The sequence below is a fragment of the Ammodytes marinus genome, assembly GCF_949987685.1.
Source record: "Ammodytes marinus genome assembly, chromosome: 16".
Lineage (NCBI taxonomy): Eukaryota > Metazoa > Chordata > Actinopteri > Uranoscopiformes > Ammodytidae > Ammodytes > Ammodytes marinus.
The window spans coordinates 20,807,965-20,834,659 of record NC_137220.1 but is presented as its reverse complement, the minus strand read 5'-3'; the positions used below and the strand labels follow the sequence as shown (position 1 = coordinate 20,834,659).

At 41.6% G+C, this 26,695-nt stretch overlaps 1 protein-coding gene across 1 annotated transcript in view; it reads right to left on the bottom strand.

Annotated features, from left to right (window-relative positions):
* Positions 1–26,695, bottom strand: part of caskin1 (CASK interacting protein 1) — a gene marked incomplete at its 5' end in the record, with an annotated part of 88,864 nt that overhangs the window by 25,001 nt on the left and 37,168 nt on the right. Inside the window, 8 exons of the mRNA XM_080044537.1 lie at positions 609–703; positions 1,406–1,514; positions 3,269–3,377; positions 5,480–5,610; positions 5,718–5,813; positions 8,508–8,653; positions 9,070–9,167; positions 16,958–17,009. Of these exons, the coding sequence (XP_079900663.1) occupies positions 609–703; positions 1,406–1,514; positions 3,269–3,377; positions 5,480–5,610; positions 5,718–5,813; positions 8,508–8,653; positions 9,070–9,167; positions 16,958–17,009 (836 nt within the window). The remainder of the gene's footprint in view (positions 1–608; positions 704–1,405; positions 1,515–3,268; positions 3,378–5,479; positions 5,611–5,717; positions 5,814–8,507; positions 8,654–9,069; positions 9,168–16,957; positions 17,010–26,695) is intronic.

Sequence of the window (26,695 nt, the reverse complement as noted above, 5' to 3'; positions counted from 1 at the left end):
GCACACTGCTGTCCAAGTCAGCTCTCTTCATTTTCCCCAGCTGTGTTTTTTTTTATTCTGATCACTTCAACTTTTAAATATTAACTGTGTACTCTGTAAGGAGTACAAAAAAACTAGTATGCCTCACAGTTAAAAAAAATATGTATATACAGAGACAATTTACAATTCTACACATACATTACTAAATATTACAGCTACAATAATATCCCCACTCGTCACCTGCAATGCAACCTAAGGCTCCCTCTAGGGTCCACAACGAGGACATGCAGGATGAGGGGGGGGCTGTGCCTTTCCAACACGTTTTGCACGTGAAGTGACCCCGGTAATATGAAAAAGACCTTTCTACCTGTAACCCTTATCACAGTATGTATATTACGTTGTATGTCTATAAAGTGTGAGTAGTTCAATCACGAAAGTTAATTTTCTGTCTTCGATTGTTTCATTTGAACTATACCATAAGGGCTGGGGAGTAAAACTACACCGTATTTTGCAACAAAAAGAGGAGAAGAGTATATATGTGTGTGTGTGTGTGTGTGTGTGTGTGTGTGTGTGTGTGTGTGTGTGTGTGTGTGTGTGTGTGTGTGTGTGTGTGTGTGTGTGTGTGTTACCGTAATGACGTCTCCTGCTTTGATGTTGAGGCTGGTCAGGTCGTAGTTGTTGCAGTAATCCTTCAGAGCCCGAACCTGAAGGGCCGCTGACGCATCTGAGAGACACAAAGTGACAGACGGTTAAGTTACACAGTGCATTACAGTAAATGTACATGATATTCTATCATTCATTATCATGTATATACCATATGCAATACACTTGTTCTTGTTATGAATCTAATCTAAATCTCATTCAACCAGAATTCTATTTTAAAATCAAACTTTAAATATCCTCATTTGTTTCTTTGCAGAGTCAGATGAGAGAATTGACATCAACCTCATGTCTGTTAAAGTAAAATAGGAAGCTACTACCTACTGCAGCAGTTAGCCTAGCTTAGCACAAAGAGCTGGAAACACAGGGTTACAGCTAGCCTGGCTCTGTCCAAAGGTAATACAAACCTCAAAGTATACATTTAACAACGTAAATAAAGTGTTTTTCTTTAAACATATGATGTGTTCTGTTGGATGAATCCCCCTGGATTAACATCATATGTAAACATTAATCTGTATTATGTATTAAGTGAAACAAATGACTATTTAATGCCTATAGTTCCTCTTTAACTTACATTTCTATCATTTGTACCTTGCAAGTTAGGCTAAATTCATAAATAAGATTATTTGCTGTTATCTTTTTTATCTCTTTAAGCCTCTTTCCATCCATCCATCCATCCATCCATCCATCCATCCATCCATCCATCCATCCATCCATCCATCCATCCATCCATCCATCCATCCATCCATCCATCCATCCAGCGTACCCCTCAGCAGTTGTTTGATCTCTCTGCTGGCTTGTGTTGCAGTGAACTGGTAGACGATGTCCAGTGCTGTCTGGCTGTAGGTATTTCTCACTGTGGCGTTGATGCCACTCTGTAAAGGCAGGAAGTAAATGAATATGGTGTGTTGACTTTTTATTTAAGACATAAAGTGAGAAATCACAATTAGGGGGACAACAGACAACAGGCTTTCATTTTCTACTACTATTGTTGTCAATTTTTAAAGCTAACCATCAAACTAAAAACCTTTGAAAATGATCACATTATACAATCTGTTTATACAATACAAATCAAAACACACAGCAGCACCCAGTGAGTCAGAACTCATACACTAGTCTCCTCATAACATTGTAAAACACCTTCAGGGATGTAATAATTCCCCGTGGTGACGTCAGTAGAGAATAACCCACGCTTGCTCATTCCCTATAGCTGGGTCCACTCATTTCAACCACACTACATTAAGTTTTTTACTTAGACAAACAAAAGCTGAAAAGAAAAAGAAAATTTAAACCAGTTTAATCGAATGTAGGTCGATAGAACAAAGATGTATTCAGTCCAACGAGCCTTCGGGGCAAACGCTTTCAAAGGCTCTAAATGACATTGGTTTCTCGTGCTGGAACACACACAGTCATTAAAAAACATATTGCCTCTCATGTGTTCTCATAAATGCCCCCTGGGGCGCTTTAGTGTCATCACCAGCACGAATGGGTAAATTGTTTCATCTCTTGCCTTCCAGTGACACAGTATTTTTCATAACTGTGCCTTCGTTAATGGCACATGGGGTCGTGGGGATTTTCCAAACCCTTTAAGGAACAGGAAATAGGCGTCCAATGCATTTAACAATTCCCTCTAATGTAAATATTGTATTCATCTCTTTTATAGACTCCTGCTAATATGAAAATATAATTAATGGTTTCAGTCTAACATTAAGTAATGTTCCTTGGGTAACAAACTTAATTGCTGCTTGCCCCCTTTTTTGTTTTGGGTGAAATGATATAGCTGAAATAATAGCTTTCTTCCTTTTGCTGCCTAATCCTTGAGAGAAGGAATTCCAATTTAATTTCAATACATTTATCATTTATTTATTAAAATGGAGAAGTCTTAACATCCTCTTAGAATGGTGTAACATGCAGCCTTATACTGTTTGGACAAAAAAATAAAAAATAAAATATGTAAAATATGAAACACATGTCACCCTTCCAAGTCACCTTATTATAGGTGTTACCTGTCACAGCTATGATATTTTCCAGTCGTGGAGACAGCAGGTGAATTCTTAAGATATTTTGGTCTTAGAAAAGTAGAATGCAACGCTCACTGGGTAACCCCACTACTTTCAAATAAAAAGAAGATACGGTGGCCTTCAAGGACAATAAGCTAGATACTAAAGATGGCATCATTCACCACTGCCTCAAGTTTTTCCACAATATCAAGTGATGAAGTGAAGATGTTTTTAGTTATTTATTCTATAGCACTTCTTCTTCGTCTTCCAACAGGTGCATTTTCCCAGGACACACACTTTAAAAATGCATATGGTCATTAAGCTTGTCCATTCTGTGCTACTGTAGAATCATGGCAGTGCAAAATGGCGGCCTCCATGGTGGCAAGCCCCCGCTCTAATGTAGAAATAAAAGGCAAATTCTAAGGAAATACAATTTTAAAAAAAACAAGCGATTATACATTATTTGAAACTGTTCTGAAAAATGCCAACAAATTCTACACACTGCACCTTTAAGCTGCAAAGTCAAAATGAGATTGCAATCATGTCATTTACAGTGAGTGAACCCCATCATATAGCACACAGACAGGTGTCAGAGGTATAGACATGCTTTTAGTAACAGTCCCACTTACGTCCAGCAGGAGTCTCACTGCATCTGTCTTCCCACAGAGGGCTGCTTCGTGCAGGGCCGTGCCTGCTTTGGTCTGCCTGTTGATGTCTATGCCGGCCTGGATCAACAGTCTGGTGTGAAAAGGGGCAGAGGAAAGGGAAGGAGAGTGAGGGGAAGTGTGTATAGCGCGGAGATGACACAGAAGCAGGGAGCAGTGAAAACAAAGGGTGAGGAAATGGCAAAAGGTGAGAGAGTATATGAAGCCGTGAGCAGGGTGTGAAAGTCAGGAGAGGTGTCCAAAAGAAACACACACACACACAGGGTGGAACAGAGATTGGAGGTTGGAGGTTGGAGTCGAGTAGGATAAAGAGAAAAGTAAAACACAAACATTGCTTTAACCTGAGACACCAGTGCAATGTAAACCAAACAAAACAGACTGTAGAAGGAGAGAAGAACAAAGGTGAAATCCTAAGCTGCACCTGATTTAAATTTAGATTTATAATTGCCTTTTTTTAAGGTGTTGTCTGTTTTAAAGGTTCTCTGCTGTAGGTCAAATCTCCCCAATATGTCACTTTGAGCACACATGAACTAATAGTTCAACATCTTGAAATCTTAGCTTTTTGCCTCACTCTCCGGCTCAAGAATGAGCGACAGAAACCGTTCCTGTAACTGTGCGTGTGTCTTTGATATAGAAATGTGCAAAGGTTGGCGTTTAGTGATGTTGTAAAGTTGATCTTTTTAACCTGCTCCCCTTGACTTCCAGTGTTTGAGCTGAGATAACCTGGATGTGTACTGTGTCCTTTTTCACATTTCTACATCAAAAATGCACGCACAAGAACGCACAGGAACGTTTTTTTTTGTCACCTTTTTCTTGAGGCCGGAGAGTGAGGCAAAATGCTAACAATCCAAAATGTTGAACTATTCCTTTAAGCCCGCTTGCTCAAAGTACAGACTAAGTACAACACCTTTATTGTAAAGAAGGGCCAAGCAGCAAGGCTTTAGGAATACTGTACATAGACGATACATGACTGTGTGTGTGAGTCTTTGGCTACTCGGGGCCACAGTTGGATTGTAGCATCAATTCATTGTTGCTGTGGCTCTTTTCATGGGATTTTTATAGAACGTCGCCTCACACATTAACAAATGATAGGGTGGCAGAAAAGGACACAGAGCGAGGTTGAAAGATAGACTGGCAATTGTGACAAAATACAGCCAAACACACATTTCATTTTCCTTCTAACTCCTATTTAATTACAGGAAAAGTTTGTGTGCATGTGTGATTGTGTGTGTCTTCCACAGAGCGCGCTGGCCAGGGCCTAATGAGCATCATTTATCAGTGTCACTTCTGGAGAACACGCGCTCTGCTCTATCAACTATGACAGGCTTTATTCTTCCTTTGTCTATCTCTCTTTCTTCTTTTTAAGCCTATCTCTCTGCTTCTCTGTCTTTTTTCTATCCATCGCTCTCCGCTTCTCTGACTTATCTCCGCTCGGCTGCAGTACGCTATCGTCCCCCAGTGTCTCCACACACACACACACACACACACACACACACACACACACACACACACACACACACACACACACACACACACACACACACACACACACACACACACACACACACACACACACACACACACACACATATATATGGGCAGCCCTAAGGAGTTACTTAAAAGTGGTTTGGAATGATGAGAGGAAAAATAGACTTGTGCGCTGTGTGTTTTTATTTGCTGTGGCACAGTATTCTGCGGGCTCTTTTATCTTTGAAGCTTTGTGCTGATAGCTGACGTCACCACGGCAACAGAAGCAGCCACTTTGCCCGGATGATCTCCTGTCCAGATGAGATCATAATGGATTGACATATAACGTGTCAGAGTGCCAGATCTGCAGTGTTTCCTGGCTCCAAAATATTATTTAGGACGTTTAGAGCCAGTGATTCGTCAGGAATGCTGTGTGTGTGTGTGTGTGTGTGTGTGTGTGTGTGTGTGTGTGTGTGTGTGTGTGTGTGTGTGTGTGTGTGTGTGTGCGCGCGTGTGTGTGTGTGTGTGTGTCAGAGAGAGAAAGTGAGTGAGAGAGAGAAAGAGATAAAGCTCTTTGCATGAATGGATCCTGATGTGGAAGTGTGTGTGTGTGTGTGTGTGTATGTGTTTGTGGTTTTGTGTGTGTGTGTGTGTGTGTGTGTGTGTGCGTGTGTGTGTGTGTGTATGTGTGTGTGTGTGTGTGTGTACCTGATGATGTCTATGTGTCCATTCTTGGCGGCCAGGTGGAGAGGAGACGTCCCGTTGGGGTCGGTGGTGTCTCCTTTTTTGGGCTCCAGCAATGCAGCGCACATGTTACTGGACAGCAACAACTGGACCACCTACACACACACACACACACACACACACACACACGCATTTGATCATTCCCCGATGTCTTCAGTTGATGCTGTTTTTGAATGACGCATTAAAACCAAAACGTGCTTACCCCCACTCTGCCAAACTCACAGGCCAGGTCCAGAGGGGTTTTCCCTGCGTTGTCCACAATACACGGGTTGGACTGATGCTGCAGCAGCATCTCCGACTAGAGACAGAGAAATATACACACACACAAGCAAACACACACAGACACGTTAGAAAAAACAACGTATATTTTAAAAGTCCATGAAACCTTTGGGGGGGGGGGGGGCAGGGCACTAACTTCTGTGTGTCAACGCAATACCTCATTCAGCATTTTTTTAATGGCTCTTTCCCAAACATTGGATCATGTTCCTGAAGGTTTACTCTTCATACACGGCAACCACTCTGTCACATTCAAAATTTAAGAGCCCTTTTTACATGATTAAAGTCAGCAAGAGTTGTGGGGGGGGACCAAATCACCACTGTGTTGCCACCCACATATAAAGAAAAGGATTTTATGTCACGCTCTGTTTAAAATAAAAAAATAAACATCACAGATGCCGTTAGAAAAGCAGGGCCAAGTGGACAAACTAATTGTTTAGCCTACAGCCTTTTTAACATCACCACACAATCAATCACAACATCGATTTAATGATTGCGTTGCTTTGGCATGAACTGGGCTAAAGCCTGGTGTCATGTAAATTTAAGTTTGGGTTTGCTGTATAAAAATTGTTGTTTGCATAGAAAGGTTGAGAGAGTATACTGTATCTATTACAGTTAGAGAAAATCCAGCCCTGTAAAATGACCTCAGAGCAGCACTGTGACATTAGAGTGACAGGGAAAGCTTAGCAATAGTGTTAAATTCTCCCCACTATAGCAAATAGTCATCATGCTTTCAGTTTTCTAACGAACATTAAAAATGGGATGAATTCCAGAACAGATAAAAACAAAGTCTCTGTGTCAGCCAGACAATCAACAACATACAGTATGAACTAATCCTTCGGTAATTACAACATTCAAAATGATGCTAAGAATGATTATGGAAAGATAAGTTGATGATTATGGAAAGTAAGTGCCTTAGGTAGGTTAAATGTTCAAAGTATTGACATTTGTTTTGAGATAATGGCCTTTAAAGATGGTTGTAGGAGTAATAAACAGACGCAAACAGACAAGGTTTGTAAAATAAACACACAAAAAAACCAATGTACTTTTCAGACCTTGTATGTATACTAGTATGTAAAAAGACATGTTATGGAAGCAATATAGCCAAAAAATCTAAAATTGTCCAAGGCTTGAAAAAAAATGTTTTGCCTGCAGGGTCTCGGCTTCATTTTTCAATCTCTTTTAGATTCATGCAGTTTTTTTAAATATTTAATTGGCTGTGTGCACACTGGACGCAGCTGTGGATTAAATGGTCAGCCCCCAGTCTGTTCCCCTCTATATATCATGGTTATTTAATCAAATAGAAACAGTGTTTGCCTGTGAATGCTGAGCGTTGATCTCCTCTAGGGTACGTCAGAGGCTGCTGTATTGAGTCTGCTATATTTCATGCTTGTTGCTTTGGCAAGCCCCGCAGCAGCACTGCAGTGGTTCAAAAATATGTTTCTCTTCTCAGCTGGAACTTTTTCTTTAGCTCCTGTGTTTGGGTTTGTTTTTTCTTCTTCCACTCTTCTCTCTAACAACGCCTGATTAGGGCTGGATATCGCTTTATCGATATTTTTAGCACAAACCGAAATGCCTCAATCCCATCGAGTATCGAAAATGTCTTGTCGTCCAATACCACATTTCAGTACCTAAGGGCTTGATCTCATCAACGTCAGTGAGCCAGGCAATAAGCAGGCATCATGCTGGTTGCGCCAAGATTTAAAAGTGTTGGTGATTTGCTGTGTCAAGGCATCCAGGAAAAATACATTATGGCTCCATTCCAATACCCATACTATGGTAGAAAAAAGATTTAGGGTGTCCCAATTTGTGAAGTTAGATTTCGTATACTTTAAAAACCACCCGGATGTCTACTACATCCGGCCCAGATTTTTAGTGTTGAAAACAGCATGCTATTTGGAGCGATTCTGACCCACAATCCAGTGTGCACCGAAAGTGACGTCACACTGACGGAGCCTCCATATGAAAACAACCCGGAGATGTGACGGATATAAAAGCAAGAGGCAAGATCAAGGCGCAATGTTATGATGAAATAAATAAGTAAAAGTATGTCCCAATTGTATGCCTACTGCATGCTAACTAGATTATTTTTACGGTCAGATGTAGTATGTAGAATAGAAAAAAGATTTGAGATTTGGAACACAGGGTAAACGTAGGTTACAACATGGGTTGCAGTGGGCATTTGTGCTAACCTAAGGCAGTCAGTTTGATTTCAGCTTATTCAAAGTTGTATTTTTTGAAATTATGTAAAAATGCCAAGGAGATTAAAAAAAACATGTTTTTTTGTGCCATTATTTGTAATCTTGTTGAAACAGATTTTGTCAAATTGCTATGAAAAATAGTATCTTTCAGGAACTGGTATCTAGGTCAAGGTATCGGTATCTGTATGGCGGTGACACTGACCCAAAACAGTAAAGTTGCGGCCAGGAAAACCACAACAATTAGTTCAATGACATTTAAAAAGCTCTGTAAAACTTAAAGCAACACCGGAGTTTAAGGATCATTTAATGTGGGTTTGTGGTACGTATAGCGCTTATATTTACTGTTATTATGATAAACTTTGATTAAAATGATTAAATGGTGCTAATGACAAATTCTGTCCATTTCTTATTAACATAATGAATTCCAACACTACGTTATATATGGATCATGTATAATAACCATTAGCGCCCCGGAAACTTTTAGCTCTCTTTTTTGAAGCACTGGTCCCACTCACCACGTCGTAGTGTCCGTGCTGCGCTGCCAGGTGCAGAGGAATCTGTCCTTCATCTGATTGGCCGTTGACGGACGAACCAGATTTCAGCAGCATCTTCATGGGCTCCGCCTTCCCCTGCCAGGCTGCGTAGTGCAGCGGCCGCATACCTGCACACACACGTACAGAGTGAACAGGCAGTGGGCCGTATACTGTATACTTGTATCTATCACACCCTGAGATACGTGATGTTATCAGTGAGTCTTCATGAGTAAGATGGTGACGACAAGTGCAGTTTTTTTTGTGATCCCTCAAATATAGTTCAAAAAGAATTCAAGTCAGAAGTTGTTACTGTTTGATATGTTTTACTATTTTCAAAATTAGTGCAGTATTACTTTATTGTAATATGCATTGGCAAAGAAAAAAAATGTGTTGCAAATAAAGTCACTTGTGCAATTTTGAAACGTGCACATGTAAAAGCAAACGAGACCATCAGTACAACGAATGCTATTTCTATAAAGTTGTCTATGTGTGTGTGTGTGTGTGTGTGTGTGTGTGTGTGTGTGTGCATTTCCTGCTGCAGCACCTTTTTGGTCTCTGATGTCGACAGCAGCCTGTGACTCCAGCAGCAGCGTGATGAGCTCCAGGTTCCCATTGAGCGCCGCATGATGCAGAGGAGAAAACCTATATTACACACACACACACACACACACAGAGTCAGTCATAATGGCAAAGCTTAGCATTAGAGCGTATATTAAATAGCAGAGGGTTATTAGGGATCAAAACATATTTGATGGTATGGTGCGAGTGAAAAACAATATGCAGAACGGGAAAGGCATTATATTATGTAAAGGATCTAGTGGGTGTATGTGTGTGTGCGCGTGTGTGTGTGTGTGTGTGTGTGTGTGTGGGTGTGTGCATGCGTGTGTGCGTGCGTGTGTGAAGCCAGTGGGCGTACGCTGAGCAGATGTGATGGATATGTCAGCGTTGATGGATAAGCATGAGAAAGGGTACAGGGAACTGAGGAGACAGACAGGCGAACATAAGACACACAGACAAATACAAAACACACACAGAAATCCCTGTTTGTGTCTCCCACACACACACACACACACACACACACACACACACACACACCCACCCTCTATCTGACTCATATCTCCCTATTCCTCTCTCTGCCGCTATCCTACTTCCTCCTGGAGAGAATGCTTGGCTGTCAAACACCATCAACAGACAACAGTGAAATTAAAGTGGCACGTCGGTGTACACAAGCAGTCAAAAGGGGCAATAAACAAAGCGGTTAGCAACGCCACTGAAGAGATAAAAAGTGACATCATGCTTGTTTGTTTAGAACTTAAAGCTCTATAGAGGAATGAATGCAGACCTGCTTTTCCGAGACAATTGTAGCAGCCTACCTCTGTGGACTGACTCCCACACACACACACACACACACACACACACACCATTCATTCTTATGCACATATTGTTGCTCTCTCATTCTAGTGAGAGGTTGCATTGTATTTGGGAGCACGTAAAAAGCCAAGGTCGACATGAATCCATGCATATCAAATAGGCTAACTCAAGTTCTGGTTAATTGGTTCTTTTCATATACTGCATAATGTATATGAACCGGTCTGATGTGAATAGGTAAAGTAAGCAACTGAGTCATCAAGGTTATTTGCAATTATATGATGCCAGAAGTTAGTGACTTTGTGTGCTTGTGTGGCAGAGTGCATGATATTGACGTCCAGTTTATTTTCCTTTTGACAAAGTGTTATTAGTGTGTTGGTTTCATACTCTGAGCTAACCGGCACAGTGGGTGTTTTAACTGAATATCCATTTCATACCACATCATTAGGCTTGTTGGTTAAGGAACCGCAGAAAATAAAGGGTCCCTTTTTTACTATCTATTCTGAAGACAGCTCTTCACCTGCCCAGGGAGAGGGTACATGCTTGGAAGGCAGAAATATATATTAGACCGGTGGTTAAAACCTCAGGCTCCAAATGTTCCCTTAAGTCCATGGTGTATATCAATCCATCCATCCATCTATGTCTACCAGTCAGTGGATTCTGCAACATGACTAACACCACAGTGACACCTATCTCTGGCTATAGGTAAAGGTAAACTTTATTTGTATATCATACAAGAAATGCATATCAAAGCGCTCCACAATGATAAAACCACATGCAGTACAGGCTTCACAATAAAATAGACATAAAATAAACATAGACGTGGCAATAATAGTAAAACATAGGATGAAATACAGGAAGAAATATAGGCACCCAGAGGAAGCTACAGCATGTATGTATTATTATGTATGAATATAATGGAAAGCACACACTGAGTTTACTTGCTATTACTGCTAATTACAATAGCCAGGCATTGATCCTGCCCAATACTGATAATGATTATTATAATATCCTAAGTCCTACTGTATACGTGTTTACACACAGTAACAAGAATTTCAACGGCAACTTCCTCAGCTCACTTTACCCTCCAGGGATAAACGCTGCACTTGGAGTTAAACAGCACTATCTGTGAGTGTGTGTGTGTGTGTGTGTGTGTGTGTGTGTGTCGACCTGCAGTGTGTCCATGCAATATTTATACCCTCTTTTCTCCTTTCTTCTCCTCCACAAATCTGTCCATCTCCTCTTACTCTCTCCTCCCTCCTCAGTGCTTTGAATCAATCCCACCACTCCTCCTCCCTCCAATGTATCCATTCCTCTCTCCGTACCTTCTCTGAATGTCTCATCTTATGTGTTGGCTGAGAAGGCAGAAACTCTGCATGCTTACTGGCAGCTCAATTAATGAATGTTCACACAACCTGAAACTGAGCTGAGCAGCAGAATGTATCACGTTAAACCAATGTGTTTGACACGTTTAATTAACAGCTGTTGACTACTGAACAGTGAACACATCCAGCTAACTCACTCCAACTGCATATTCATTTGAGCCGTTAGCCGTCATCAATGTTAATTTGCTACAGCTACTAACTAACAACTAACTCCTATTAAACCTTTCCTTAAAGGTGCACTGTGTAACTTTGGGTGTGTCAGAGAAGTTAACATTTTCATTTTCAAGTCAAAAATATGTTTTGTATTGTAACTGCAAGCTCTGCCTTACGTTAAATTACATTTTATTTAGCTGACGCTTTTATCCAAAGTGTCAGCTAATTCAATGTCAGCAAATCCCCCTCCTGTGAAACTGCATAGTGCACCTTTAAGAACAAACAGCTACTGTAGCTTTTTTTTTAAACACAGGGAAAGACAGTTTATCAAAAACATAAAACATGCCTCACAAGATCCCACCACTGACAGTCACAGGCTAGAAGGAGAAGCAATGCGGGAGATTTTGAGGTCAAGTGCAAAGCATGGGTTTGAATTGATGTAGGGAGGAAAAAGCCACATTAAAAGATTTCACTTTGACCCCGGGACATACTGTATCTGCACCGCTGCCTCTCAAACCCACGTCTTCAGTGACCAAACACTTTTTTCATATCTGTCTGTTTTCAATTCCTCTCCCCAGCTGCCTCTGTTCATTTATCTCCACACTTCAAATCTGTCTGGCGCTTGATCCTGTTGAAGTCTGCAGACTCTGCACTCCTTTCTACTCTGTTCATCTCAATCTGTCTGTGTAAAAAGGTGCAAATATATTTCATACTAGCTTGAGCAACCCACACACACACACACACACACACATAAACACACACACACACACACACACACACACACACAACCAAATACACACACATCTACACTTGCAGAGACACACATACATGGTTTACACTAATGAGAGGTTTTATTTATCCTAGGCCATTCCAAAACACACACACACACACACACACACACACACACACACACACACACACACACACACACACACACACACACACACACAAATACACTTCCAGAGACACACATACAAACTTTACACGAATGAGAGGTTTTTATTTCTCCTACACACCGCTCCGGCGTTCACACACTGACTGCACCAGTAAGGAATGAAGACGATATAATAAATAGAGTATACAGTATCACCTGTCTCTCCCATCTGCTGGTGTGTGTGTGTGTGTGTGCTCACTCAGGTGTGTGCACAACGTATGTCCACACTCGCCTGGCTCACGTATAGCATGTCGTCTTGTGTCACTGTTCTGCTCTAACCGGGTTTCTGTCACACTTGAGACATTACATCAGTGTAACAATGCCCGGGAGGTGAGTTAATGCAGACATCCAGCCTCTGCTTAACAAGGCCACAATCTCCTCTAGTTCAAATGTTCTATCACGCCTGACACCTCACAGCCACACTGTCAGCAAACTATTTCTTAAGTGCTAAGATGAGTCACTTGTATAATGGGCACTCATAATCATGTTCACCTTTAAGGCAGCAATATATTAAAGGCAGTTCGTAAATGGTTATTGTTTTTTGATAGCTTCATTATTCCCTCCCTAGCTTCTAGAGGCAAATAATCACAGAGCCTAGAAACCAACCAATCAACAAACAATAACATGATCTGTGGATAACCCTTTAGTGTTCCTGAAATGTTTCCTCTTCTAATAACGATTCATCAGCATATGATAAAGCGCAGATTGGGAGAACAATTCCATTCGATCGGTCAGTTTTTTTTTAAATATATTTTTAGTAAAAGGTCCTTATCTAGTGGTCAAAGTTGTGAATTTTAATGCTCCGTGTCCGTTCTGAGAATTTACAGAAGCTACGGTGGCCATCAAGGACCAGATGCTATAGTTACTAATGATGGCATTATCCACCACTACCTCAAGTCTTTCCACAATGAAGATGTATTTAGTTATTTATTCTATAGTACTTCTTCTTCGTCTTCCAACAGGTGCATTTCCCCAGGACACCCACTATATATAAAAACATGTAATGCTGTTAAGTTTGTCCGTTCTGTGCTACTGTAGAAACATGGTGGCGGCGCCCTGCTCCAATGTAGATATAAAACGCTCATTCTAAGGTAATAATACAAACAACAACATTTCAGGCCATAAGTCTGTTATAATACATTATATTACATAAACATTGCCATTACTCTAAATCAAAGTGTTTGGGTGAAATTGATATAAAATGGCTTCGAAAACCTAGCCGGTGATGTTGAAGAGAAACTGTAGCACATTGTAGAATGGCGTGGAGAAGCACTGAGCTACAGAACATGGAGGCCTATAGTGGATTGTTGTTGCGGTTATCAGAGAAATACATTTGCAATTGGTTGGAGGTCAAGGTGTTTTGCCCGTACATAGTACGGCATACATGCTGTTTGGGTGTGTTTGTATGTAAAGAATGTGCTGAAACAGGCATGAGGCTGCCTCCCTTTCTTATTATCTCCTTCCTCCCAGCACATTTTCCCAGCTCTTTGTGCCTGCAATACTAAACCTCTATACGCCTGCACAAACACACTCACACACATATGCATATATAATTTGTGGCGTGGGCATTCTTGTAATGTGCTCTCAGGTCTCACTGGGGGATTCTCCTCTTGACAGGGTTTATATGGAGGAATAGGCTCTAAGTGGGTAGACTACATCCCCCCAACCTGCTGCTTCCCTTCTGTTCTTTATCATAATATGAATATCATAAACATTCCGCCTGTCGTTTGATAGTTCTTAATGAAGGTGTAACACCAGCTGATTGACACCACTTAGGAAAATTCTAGTTTACACACACACACACACACACACACACACACACACACACACACACACACACACACACACACACACACAAACACATGCAGCAAGGACGAGGAAAGTATGCAGTAAAATATCCCCAATTAAGAGCGTTTTCTTTTTACACAGTGAGTTCATTAAGAGTCTCTAAGCGTTTGCCAAGCAGAGCAAATGAATCCAAAATGAATACACTTGTGCGAACTCATTAGCAATGTGTGCTCATTATAAAATGGAATATCACTTCATCCATGCATTTCCATCATAAACTTTATTTATGACTTATGGCACACACACACAAGCGCGCGCACACACACACACACACACACACACACACACACACACACACAGACACACACAAACACAGACACCCATGCACACACGCAGACACACACACACACACACACACACTAGCGCATCCACCAGCCAGCGTGGGTCACTTTATACTGGGTGAGAAATTAAGGGGCAAAGAGGCAATAGCAGTAAACACGCTAATTCAATTACACTGCTCAGTTTCACTGAGAGTGGCAAAGCAGCACTGCCAGGATTATACTTTTGATCTGCACAGACAGCACTTCATTGGGCGCAGTTTGCAGTATATTTCAGCTGTGTTAAAGTGACACTCAGAAGGGCTGTAGGGGCCATCGCGAGCATTCCGAAAAAACAGCTTTAATGATGAACTGACTTGGAATCAACATTTAAAGGAAAACTGTTTGAAGTGAGAAAGCTTCCTGAAAAGATACTGTGTCACTGTTGTTGTCTACAGAGGCAGGGCCCACAGTTTGGTTTACAAACATATTCTAGTCTCACGTTTGGTTCCAGGTCATAATGATTTTGTTTTGATTCAGGCCTATGACGATAGAATTATTCAACACCAAGAAATGCATGTATAGTAAATATGTTTTGTAAATGAACTGCAGGCTCTGCTAATGTAAACAAATCCCTGAAACTGCATAGTGCACCTTTAATGACACGGCGGGCTCGACTGACATGACAGTGTGCTGTTTGTCCAGTGATAGAAATGTCTCAAATACAGCCACAAAACATGTGTGGCTGCGTCGATCATAGTAAATGCTTGTTGTAACAATGCCGGCATAGCAGCTCTAACCTATAATGTAAATGTCACTGGTACAAAAGGGACAGCTTGAATGGATGCTCCAACCACAGGAACTTTTCCCGAGGGACTGAGAACCTTTTAAAAAGCGGGAACAAAACAAATACGTAAAGACGGAGGGAACCTGGGACTCAATGTACTTTCTGAACTTTAGGTCCAGGTGCAAAAACATGTCCCAGCTTTAAGGGACTTTAGGGAGCTCTTCTTCTGTTGTTCCTTAGTGTAGTACTGTAAGCAGTTCACTTTATTTGGTAGTGTTGATGTACCTTTTGGGTTGAATAACATGTTGAATGCACTTAAAGGTGCTCCGAGGAACTTTCAGTTTTTGTTCATTCTTGCACCCCCTTTTGGACAAAAGCAGTAATGTGTTTACTAAGCCAGCTGTAGTTCCTGGGTGAGTGTACCCATGACAAAGGCATTAAGAAAAACTATATAAAAATAGAATTCTTTGCACTGATGGTCTCGTTTGCTGTAACATGTCATTCATGATAATCTGAGGAAAAATTAGACTGTTTCAGAAATATTTAAAAGTCCCTCGTAGCACCTTTAATGTAAGTCACTTTGGATAAAAACCTCACCCCTGCACGTCTACTTTTCCCTCACTTTTAAACTCAAAGACATTTTTAAAGGTGGAGTTAGTGATTCTGGATATAATAGAGACATTCTCTAATTCTGCTAAAAAGCGACTTTGTCAACAAGTGTTCTCCAGAATCGCTTACTCCAACTTTAATTCTGTATCATCGATTTTGTTGTTGTGGTGTTTTAATCAACTGTGTGTCATTTGGACACTCTCCCACGTGCGGTTAGAAACGCAAACAGGAATGCTAAAAGGAGACTTGTAGTTCCTGAATCTGGTTCGACTGGTTAAAATAGTTCCTGGAACTTTTTGGTTTTGAAAAGGGGTTAAATCTCTGTGACCTTGCATGTCCTGTATAAGCATGACCATTTGCCATGTTCTTTCTTTCCTTTCTTTCTGTCTTTTCCTTTACAATTCCTTTTTCAAAAGCTTCCATATTAAGTCACTGCGGTAGAGTATATCCAGGCGAATGATTGGATTTAACACTGTGAACCTACTCTCTCCCCCCGCCCATTCTGTCTGTAATCAGTGGACAAGTTTGTCTGCAGGGTCTTTAAAGCCGGCTCCGTCCATCTCTCTAAATGCTCTCTCTCTCTCTCTCTCTCTCTCTCTCTCTCTCTCTCTCTCTCTCTCTCTCTCTCTCAGACAATGAAACCAGAGCACCAACGATGCGAGGCCTCAGTTCTCCATCTGATCCGTCATATTCATTTGTATTTGTGCTCCCATAGGCATGTAGCCATACATGCAATGCTTTTAATGTCATTAATGCTCTCTCTATGTCACACGCACGCACGCATGCACACACGCACGCACGCACGCACGCACACACACGCACACAAACACAAACACACACAAACACACACACAAACACAAAAATGCCATTCTATTCTGAACTTTAGCTGAGTGGTATCTAATACTTAGTCTGCTACCTAATCCTTCATCTTTTTATGCTATAGAGACACAAGCAAGACTACCATGATAATAAAGCTTTTATATGAATGGGACCAGGGGGGGAGGATGGATTTTAAATAGGGAGGGAGAAGAGGAGAGGGGGAATGAAAACCGGCTTGGTAATAACAGTAATGGAAACATGGAGTAACTCACCCGTCTGTATCCTGGAAGTTGACATTCACTTTCTTTGCCGAACCGAGGAGCTCTGAAACACAGATACAGAGGAACATTAATTGATTCCTGCAGCCAATAAAGGAGAAGTAAAAGCTGCTCAGTGCTTTTTATTATGATATACAAGCAGCAACAGGGTCGTTGTGTTAAATGATTATGTTTATTGTGAAATCATATGGGACAGCGCAGTATATATATCCGATATTCAAGCCAAAGAACCAACAAACAAAGAATTTCTTGTTAAAAACTGCTATAGCGCAACCTGACACGAATCACATCACAAAAAAACATGTAGATTTTCGGGAAACTCTTCCTCTCATCTGAGCGAGCACAGCAGTCTCTCTCCTTAAACATGACTATAAATCATTATAACAACGTTTATAGGTCATAAAAGTCAAAAAGTATCATAGGTCCTCTTTAAATACATGGTAATGTCCATGAATGAAGAAATCACAAAAATACAAGATGATAGAAAAATATCACAAAACCTTACAAAAGGTTATGTGTACCCTTTTATTAACATGCAAAATAAGCAAAATAGAATCCTTAAAATAAAAATAAATAAATAAAAGTTTACTATTGCAACACATTAACACTTGAGTGCAGCGCCGAGAAAGTTAAATAAAGAGATGGTCACTGGAAATGTATGACAATATAAAAAATCCTGCTCATCCCTAAAAAGCATTTGTATTGTATAGCCAGCCTGAAATACAGCAGCTACCCTAATAACAATACTTGGCTATGGGTTGTTATGGTGACAGTAGGCTACAGCTATTCTCATAGTGTCTGAGGCTGTCAAGGTTATGATTACTGTTTGACCTGATGCCTCCATCCAGTCATGTAATCTAGGAGAAAAAATATTCCTTTCGCATTTTGTGAGAAGACATTTTGAGAGCCCGCTGAGACCATGGTGTAGGCTCAAAGAGCTTGGTTTTGGTCCAGGGACTCTTTTTCTGCTCCACTGCATGGGCTCAGTCTCCTTCCTGTCCTCAGCAAAAGCACACACACTCGCCAGAGGATGGAGGAAACACAGACATTTCAACTCTGTGTTGCAACTTTATTGTATATTATTCTGATCAAGCTAATGCTAAGCTAACTAATGCTAATGTCAGCATGTCAATAAAGAAAAAATACGTAATTGAAAAACAGATACTTCAAAGTCCAGTTTTCAAATTGACAATAAGAAATAGGAAAAATATACTATAATTATATGTGACTATTCATCTTCAGTGTACAGAGACTTGACGGTGGTATATCAACCTCCATCTTTTAAATGAACACAGGTATTTTCCACGCCTGTGAGTGAGTGTGACTCCAGTCCACACAGCTATTGTAAATGGATCAGTTTGCTTTGGCTCCTCCCTGTCTGTCTGTCACATACTGGCCCGCTGCCAGAGCAGTGTCACAGGTGAGGAAACTCACAGCTGGGTGGATGACCTCTCTCATGACACCACACTGCTCATAAGAGCCACATACAACCTATCAGCAGCCAGCAGAATGCACTTGGTTTTAGTTATTTCATTGCTAACACACACAAATACAATTGAACACACACATCCACCCCTAAAGTCGACCAACACACAACACTCTTCTGCTTTCCCCCCGCATTATTTGTCATCTTCCTCTCTCTTTTGTTTCTCTGTTTAACGCTGGCTGGCGATGCAGAACTGAGGCACAGCCCAGATTAGTCCGTGCTCTCTCTTTCACTCTTTCCACATAATCATGCACTCACACTCACACACGCACACACACACACACACACACACCCCCCCCCCCCCCCCACACACACACACACACACACACACACACACACCACACACACAGATAAACAGTAACAGACGCACACACAAGCACACACACACACACACTATCCCTCCGGGGTGCAGGAAAGAGGACAGTCCCTCTATTGTGGAGGAGACGGCTCCCAGCGCCACTGGCAGAGGAACATTGATTTCCTACCAGGCTATTTCTGGACGCTAAATGCAGGGATTCACGCTCTCTCTCACACATACACACACACACACACACACACACACACACACACACACACAGCACCCACACCCACACATACGTACATGCACGCACACTGACCAAGAGCCTTCAATGGAACTGTCTCACGTCCAGTGTGCATTGTGTGTACTTACTCCCTCTACTTGTTGTGAGAGGGGTGTAACGCCATGGAACCTGATATGCATCCGGCTGCTAACATCAACATTTTAAAATGTTGGATAGAAGCTCCAAACAATGACTATCTTTCCTCCAGGTGCACTCACACACACACACACACACACACACACACACACACACACACACACACACACACACACACACACACACACAGAGGTGAACCTTTGACTCCAAAGCAGCACATTCAACCTGTTATATTATGCTGGAGACATGCCCGATGGAATAGGAGCAAAAACCTTCCACCCAATGCCCCCAAATCCACCTTTGATGCCATTTTCTCTCCATTCTCTACCTTCACTGTTGGTTGGTGTGGCTGAGAAGCCATCAGAAAGAGCTGTGTCGGCTATAGCTAGCTAATTAGGCTACCATTAGCTCTGCAAGTTGGTTGAAAACACACTGTGTCCAGCTGAGAAATCTGTAAGAGGGTTCTTTAATTTGAACTTGATGGCTGCATACATGATAAAATACTGGGACTAAAAGTTTCCATACTCACCAGCAAACAGAAACTTATATTGTTATTCACTTATTACTAATAAAAAAAAGTGTGTACAGGGGAGAGTGGGTTTGTCAGTAGACTAATATAACAGAGGGATAAATACCTCCGAAAAGTTTTTGATGTTGCATCAGTGTGACCCTGTCTGAGAGCTGCTGGACAGCAACATGGCTACCTACACACAGTCACAACAAACTGTGAAACCATGGTTACGGGGAAGCCAGCCAGCTGACAACTCACAGACATTTTTCACACAAATACAGACACACACACACACACGCACGCACACGCACACGCACACGCACACACACACACACACACACACACACACACACGCACACACGCACACACACACACATAAACCATCTGTCTCTCCCTTTCTACATCATACATACAGTAGCTGCTGTATCCGGTCCCCCCTCTGTCAGCATCTGAAGTCTTCCTGCATCCACACTATTCGCACTTTACTGAAGTATTACCATGTAAACATCTGGTCAATGATCAAATTCCTTCGTGATTTTTCTCTACTTATGACATCTTATGGCAGCATGTCCGTCCTGGGAGAGGGATCCCTTACTTTGTCGACTCTCCCTGAGACTTCTTAAAAAAAATAAAATCCCGGTAAGGGGTTCTTTACTGGGAGTTTTTTCTCAGCCGAGCTAAGGGTGTAAGGGCAGGGTGTCATATTGTATCATATTGTATCATATTGTATGGAATGTAAAGCCCACTGAGACAAATGTCTATTTGTGATTTTGGGCTATACAAATAAAACTGATTTGATTTGATTTGATTTGATTTCTGTAATGTTGGCTGGGGGCCGATTGGAGCCACTGTCAGACGCTTCTGACAGCACCCAAAGGTTCCTTTACGTTTTCTACCAGCCTAAAACCTGCAGCGTAAAGTGAAAAAGGAAAAATAATAAAAATCCATGACGATGCCGAAATCTCCACCGGTTGACAACAATGCATTTCAATTATATGATATTTATTTGGGCTTCAAGCTGTTTTGTGCAAAACCTAAATAAATAAAAATATAGAACTTTTTTCCATGGAAGCAAAACTTCTGGAAAATGCTTGAGGTGAGCAGCAAACTTCACAATAACATCCATTACTGTGAAGTCGGTTAAAAAATGTTGAAGCCTTTTGGGGATGTTTGGGGAGGTTGTTTGTTCTGTGTCAAGATGCTGGCGTACTGACATGGGTGAAAAGAAAATACAAAATAAAAAATTATGTGTGTGCCTCTGGGGGGGGGGGGGGGGGGGGAGGGAAGGGGGAAATTCTACACAGTCCCAAACACCACAATCCACTCTGCACTGCCTTAAGGGCTATCGATCGCTCCCTGTTAACTAGCCCCGGTAAAAGGTCAAAGGGCAACAAGAGCTTACATTAAAGGCACTGTGACTTTTTAAATACTTGTGTGTTCGTGCATGGACGAGAGTGAATAAGGTGCATAAAGGTTACATACATCCATATTCCCAATATAAGAAGGGAGGCGTCTATAATATAAGAAGAGCGGCCCTACATTGGAATTTTTTATTTTTTTTTCAGGGGGGATTATTTCCGGTCTGCTGAGTCTGTGTTTTCTTACTGGGCTGACTTTATCCTCCTGGGGGGGGTTGGGGAAAATGGAACAGTGTCACTGCTTTTTCTTAATAGGCGCTGTGCTGTTATATAACAGCTATATCCTGGGGACGACTAAATCTTTTCTGCTCTCCCTCCGTGGCAGTGTGAGGATGGAAAATATTGCTCTGTCGAAGTAGACCTGCATGTTGTGTTGGCCCTGAATCGATCTGTCCCCGTTTCCCCCTCTCTCCCCTGACTATTCCCTTCACCTCTCCCAGACTCTTTCTTCTTGTACCATCCCTATACCCTTCCACTCCGCAGTACTTGAAAGGCATTTATTTCCCTCTTTGGAAAAATCATTCTCTTTGATTGTTGCACTAAAATGAGCCTGGGTCTGTCTTTGTGCGCAGCTAAGGTGGACTTTTCATTCTTGAACGTTACCCAGCAAATTCAAATCCAGAATGGTGTAAAAACTGCACTCTTGTTGTCAGGGGGTGGAGGGGGGGTCACTGAGACCTGACTCAAAATGAATGCTCATGTTGCTCAGTATCTGCTCAATTAAAGTGTAGATGGCAGCTGTTCATGATATCATCTTTAAAAGGTTTAAATGGTCAAAAACATGTCATTGCAGGTTTAATATTTTCCTTGCCGTCCCAAATATCCCTCAAGGTTTCAGTGGGTTTCATAGATGGTGTTTTTGTCACCGTGCAAATTGTCATTGTGCTAGTGAACCGTCCTGTCTGACCTAATCGGCTCTAGGGAATGCAACAAGCAGACACACAGCAGGTCCTTATAAATCAAAGGCAGTTGCCAACGGAGTTAACAAAAACATTTCCGTCCATTAGTAACTAGACTCTTTGCAAAACTGAAAAAAATGCCAGGGTCTGATAGATGTGACTACTTGTATTTAAATGTGTGTGCCAATCCAATCATGCACTGGTATGGTGGTTGGCATGTGAGCCTGTCCGTACATAGAATATGTCTGCTGAAAACTCATTAAACTTCATATTTTGCACTGAATCTCGGTTGGTTGGTTGGTATGACTAATAAACTGTTCAACCAATGATCCAAACCAAGACCTCCCATTTCACAACTCTATATTTAACATATGAAAAATACACACACAGACCCTGTTGCACACAATCAGATCCAGCTAAGATATAGAAAGCCATCTCTCTCCTTCCTAACCATGTGCCTGTGCGTGGCCGCTTTAATATTTGTTTTGCTTGGGACTCGTTTGCTGACATCATAAGGGGACACACACGGCCTCCCCCCTCTCCCTGTGTCTTCATCGAATAAGGACAGGAGCTTTGTACCAGAACATCATATAAGGACAGAGTGGGTATGAGTGGGAGCTCTGCCAACATCATCCTCCGCCTGCCAGCACACAGTAAATCGGCCTATGCGCGCCCTCGCATAAAGTGCTGTATCATGAGTGTAGACACACACACACACACACACACACACACACACACACACACACACACACAGACGCACACACGCACACACACACACACACACACACACACACACACACACAGTGGCAGGCGGCTTTACAACCGAACCAAAGGCGCACACATGCCGGTGATTTGTGAACAAGCTCATAACTCTGATGTCTCAGTATAAATAATTAGCATTTATAATTTATCTGCATATAAATCCTACCAGCCAGACAAACTGCATATATGTGTGTGTGTGTGTGTGTGTGTGTGTGTGTGTGTGTGTGTGTGTGTGTGTGTGTGTGTGTGTGTGTGTGTGTGTGTGTGTGTGTGTGTGTGTGTGTGTGTGTGTCAGCAGGTAACTGCAGGAGCAATTTAATCCTCGTTGACCCTCTTGACGCCATCTGCTCACAACTCTCTCTCTCTCACACACACACACACACACACACACACACACACACACACACACATACATAGTATACACACACACAGACACTAGCAAACCAACGGTATTGAGTTCAAGCATTCACACTTAAAGTTACACCAATAAAAGTGCACACATGTTACTGTGCATACACAGCAACACCTGCCTGTCTGTAACTTCTCTCTGTCTTTTTATGATTGGTATTAATCTGCATATATATTGTTAAAAGGCAGACAAATGAGCAGACCACTTGTTTTTAACGAGGCGTCAGGCCCAGGTGTAGACGTATAAAACGCTCCACTGTGTTTTTCAAGGACGAGCGTTAGCCAGCCCAGCAGTTATCATTCAGAGTGCAGAGAGAGAAGCTCCAAAAGAGGCTTGATAGATCAAATGCACATCACTGCTGGAACTCAGTGTCCCGCCAAAGGAGCAGAGGCCGGCCAGCCATGGCGTAGCTGCTGGGAAAAACAGGGTCATTCTGGCCTTAGAGCTCCACATCTGCTGCTCTTTCTATCCAAGTGACCAACGCTCAGATGGAAAACAGCTTCCAGAGAGCAACACAAAGGCACGGGAAGAGTGGTTCAACATCCAATTTATAACTTTAAATATTTGGAGTATTGGGTATGCTTTTTCAAATTAGTATAAGAGTGTATTATGTTTTCTGTTAGAGTTACAAAGTTATCAGTGAGTATACCTTACAGCCACTTGTTTAAACATCCATGATAAATGCTGGGCCACTGTAAGCTGTTCAAACAACTGCGCCTCGTCTACACCTGTTTGTTTTGATGTGTCTTTCTCAGCCTATATCTTCATTTACATTGTGTCAAATTGGCCACCATTAAAAGTATGCCGAATACGCTTTGAGAACTTTCTGTTTTCTGTTGCACTCTTTGGGTGTGTACAGACTAAAGCTATCACTGGTGATCCTGTAGCAAACTTTTAAAAAAAGTGATCATTCTCAGCATCAAGTTGTGGTGATACATCTTTTCCCAATGTTTTCTAAGCAGAATAATGGAAGCTTTATTGGCTATAGTATGGACACACAATGGATAAAGGATACAATGATATCCTCGGAAAGTGTGAGCCCCCAAACTCTTAAAACAAAGCCATGGAACAGGAGGCCAGAATTGACTGTGGAAGAATTACATTTTCCTACGCCCTATGACTTGCCTATATGACGGAATGAATGAAAATTATACCAGGAATGTGAATTTTATAATTACTTTTTGGAAGAGAAGGTTTTTAATATGGATCAATAAGAATGATAGCAAGGTCATTTCCCGTCAATCAAGCCCCTGTCCATCCATACACGCCCACACAGTTCTGTAGACAGATGTAACCCTGCGACACAAGTCAACACACCTGTGTGGGTGGTTGACTTAGCTTGACTATGGTTGTGTGCCGACTTTAAATGCAATACCACAATACATTCAATTCTATAGCATACAAAGTGGTGTGCTGCATACATATGCTGCCTATCTAATTATGTACATGCTGCAAACACTAACACACACCCACACAGACACACACCCACACAGACACACACACACACTCACATACACAGACACACACACACACACACACACACACACACACACACACACAAACTGATGCATGGTATGACCCACAGGTGCAAACACCACACACACAAACTGGATTACTTCACCGCAGCAGAACTTTATATAGAAAAATACTAAATTCATGATGTTGCTGCAGCTTAACTATATCCTCTGCTTCCCTGCTTCCTTACACTCACACACACACACACACACACATACACACACACACACACACACACACACATACACAAACACACACGAATAGGCACACTCACAAACACAACCAGGGAGCAATGGGTTGCATAGAGGCGGTTGCTAGGCAACAAGCATCCTCTAGCTCTCCCTATACATGGCAAAGTGGGCTGTGCTCACGCAACCAAAACACCAGGATTCAGACTCTCTCTCTCTCTCTCCCTCTCCCTCTCTCTCTCTCTCTTTCTCTCCCTCACACACACACACACACACACACACACACACACACACACACACACACACACACACACACACACACACACAAATGTTGCCGTAATGAGAGTGCTGAGAGCGGGTAAGGATGCCATCCTTATTTCCAGATGAACTTGTCTATAACAGCATCTGCCTCCCCCAGAGAGACTCAGAGTGAACAAATGTGACTTAACGGAGTCTCCTCTCCTCAGACATTCAGCTGATGGCTGAACCCAGATCAGCTGAGCACCATGCAGTGACATAGCTCCAGCTCATTACCACAGTTAACTCCTTAATGACTGTCTTTTTTATTAATCAAAGCCTCACTCTCTCCAGGCGACCCATATGCTGTTGGTGGTAAAGACACTAATTGTGGATTTTAACGTCTCTCCGACAGCCTGATTCTCATTTTCCAGGGAGCTCTTGTGTTCATGAAAGCAAAGCAAAAACAGCGCTAAAAGATTTAAAACAGAAGGAAGCGCCATTATAATCATAATAGAGGGAAACAAAACATAAACACATTTACCGCAAAGCACTCAGACAACAGGGCGGAACAGCAGCATTTCGCCTTACAAATGAGGGAATTCGGTTGTGCAATATTTCAGTCAAAAGTTGCTTTTGAAAAACAAGCCTCTTCTGGTAAATGTGAATTGATTTGTGGAGCCATGAAAAGCTTGGCCCTCCTGTCACTGTGTAGAGTCATTAGTTTGATGTGTGGTGGAGCTCTGTAGTGCACAGTTCTGTATCCATTTATCACACACAGCAGATACAGATTGGTTCAAAGTTTTGGAACATAATATGCACCATCATTTCAAGGATACATGAATTATTTTAATTTTTTTTAAGAAGACACTGCATGTGACTAACTCATAGACTAATAGACATTAAAATAATTCTTTTTTTGTATTACAATTTTTTCAGAAAGTTGTCTTTTTTCTTTTTTTTTTCTTTGTCATTTTCAAGCTTTATTAGATAGTACAGAGTTGAAATGGGGAGACAGAGAGAGAGGGGGGATGACATGCAGTAAAGGTCAACGGGTCGGATTCGAAACCCACGACCACTGCAACGAAGGCCGGAGCCAATATGGTACGCGCCCTATCCACTACGCCACCGGAGCACCCGAACAAAGAAAGTTGGCATTTCTAACGAATTATGCTTTAATTTGCATCTCTTTAGAAACCATGCAATTTAGATGTTGATTTTAAAAGGTGCATGTTTTTTTCTGCATGTTTTTAAGAAGAAAATGTATCATAAATCAGACAATTGACAAAAGATGAACCGATCCCTTTGTAATAACCGCCAGAATGTTGTAAAGAATGATTATGGAAAGTTGAGTTGATTGTAAGTGCTTGAGAATTTAGTTGAGATTGAGATTTATTTTCATCAATTCCAAGAATACTGTTTACGATGGATTCATTTGGCAGAGAAGCATAATTATTTATTTGTTTCAATTAGCTTCTGTCTGTCAAGTTTAAAAAACAGTTGTACAAATGTAACACATTTCTTCTTTTTGAATGAATTAAAATGCATGTCATTATGCCACATACAGTATCATTGAAAGGCCATGTAACACTAAAAGGCATAGCAATAAACAATGGTTTGCAGATTGCAG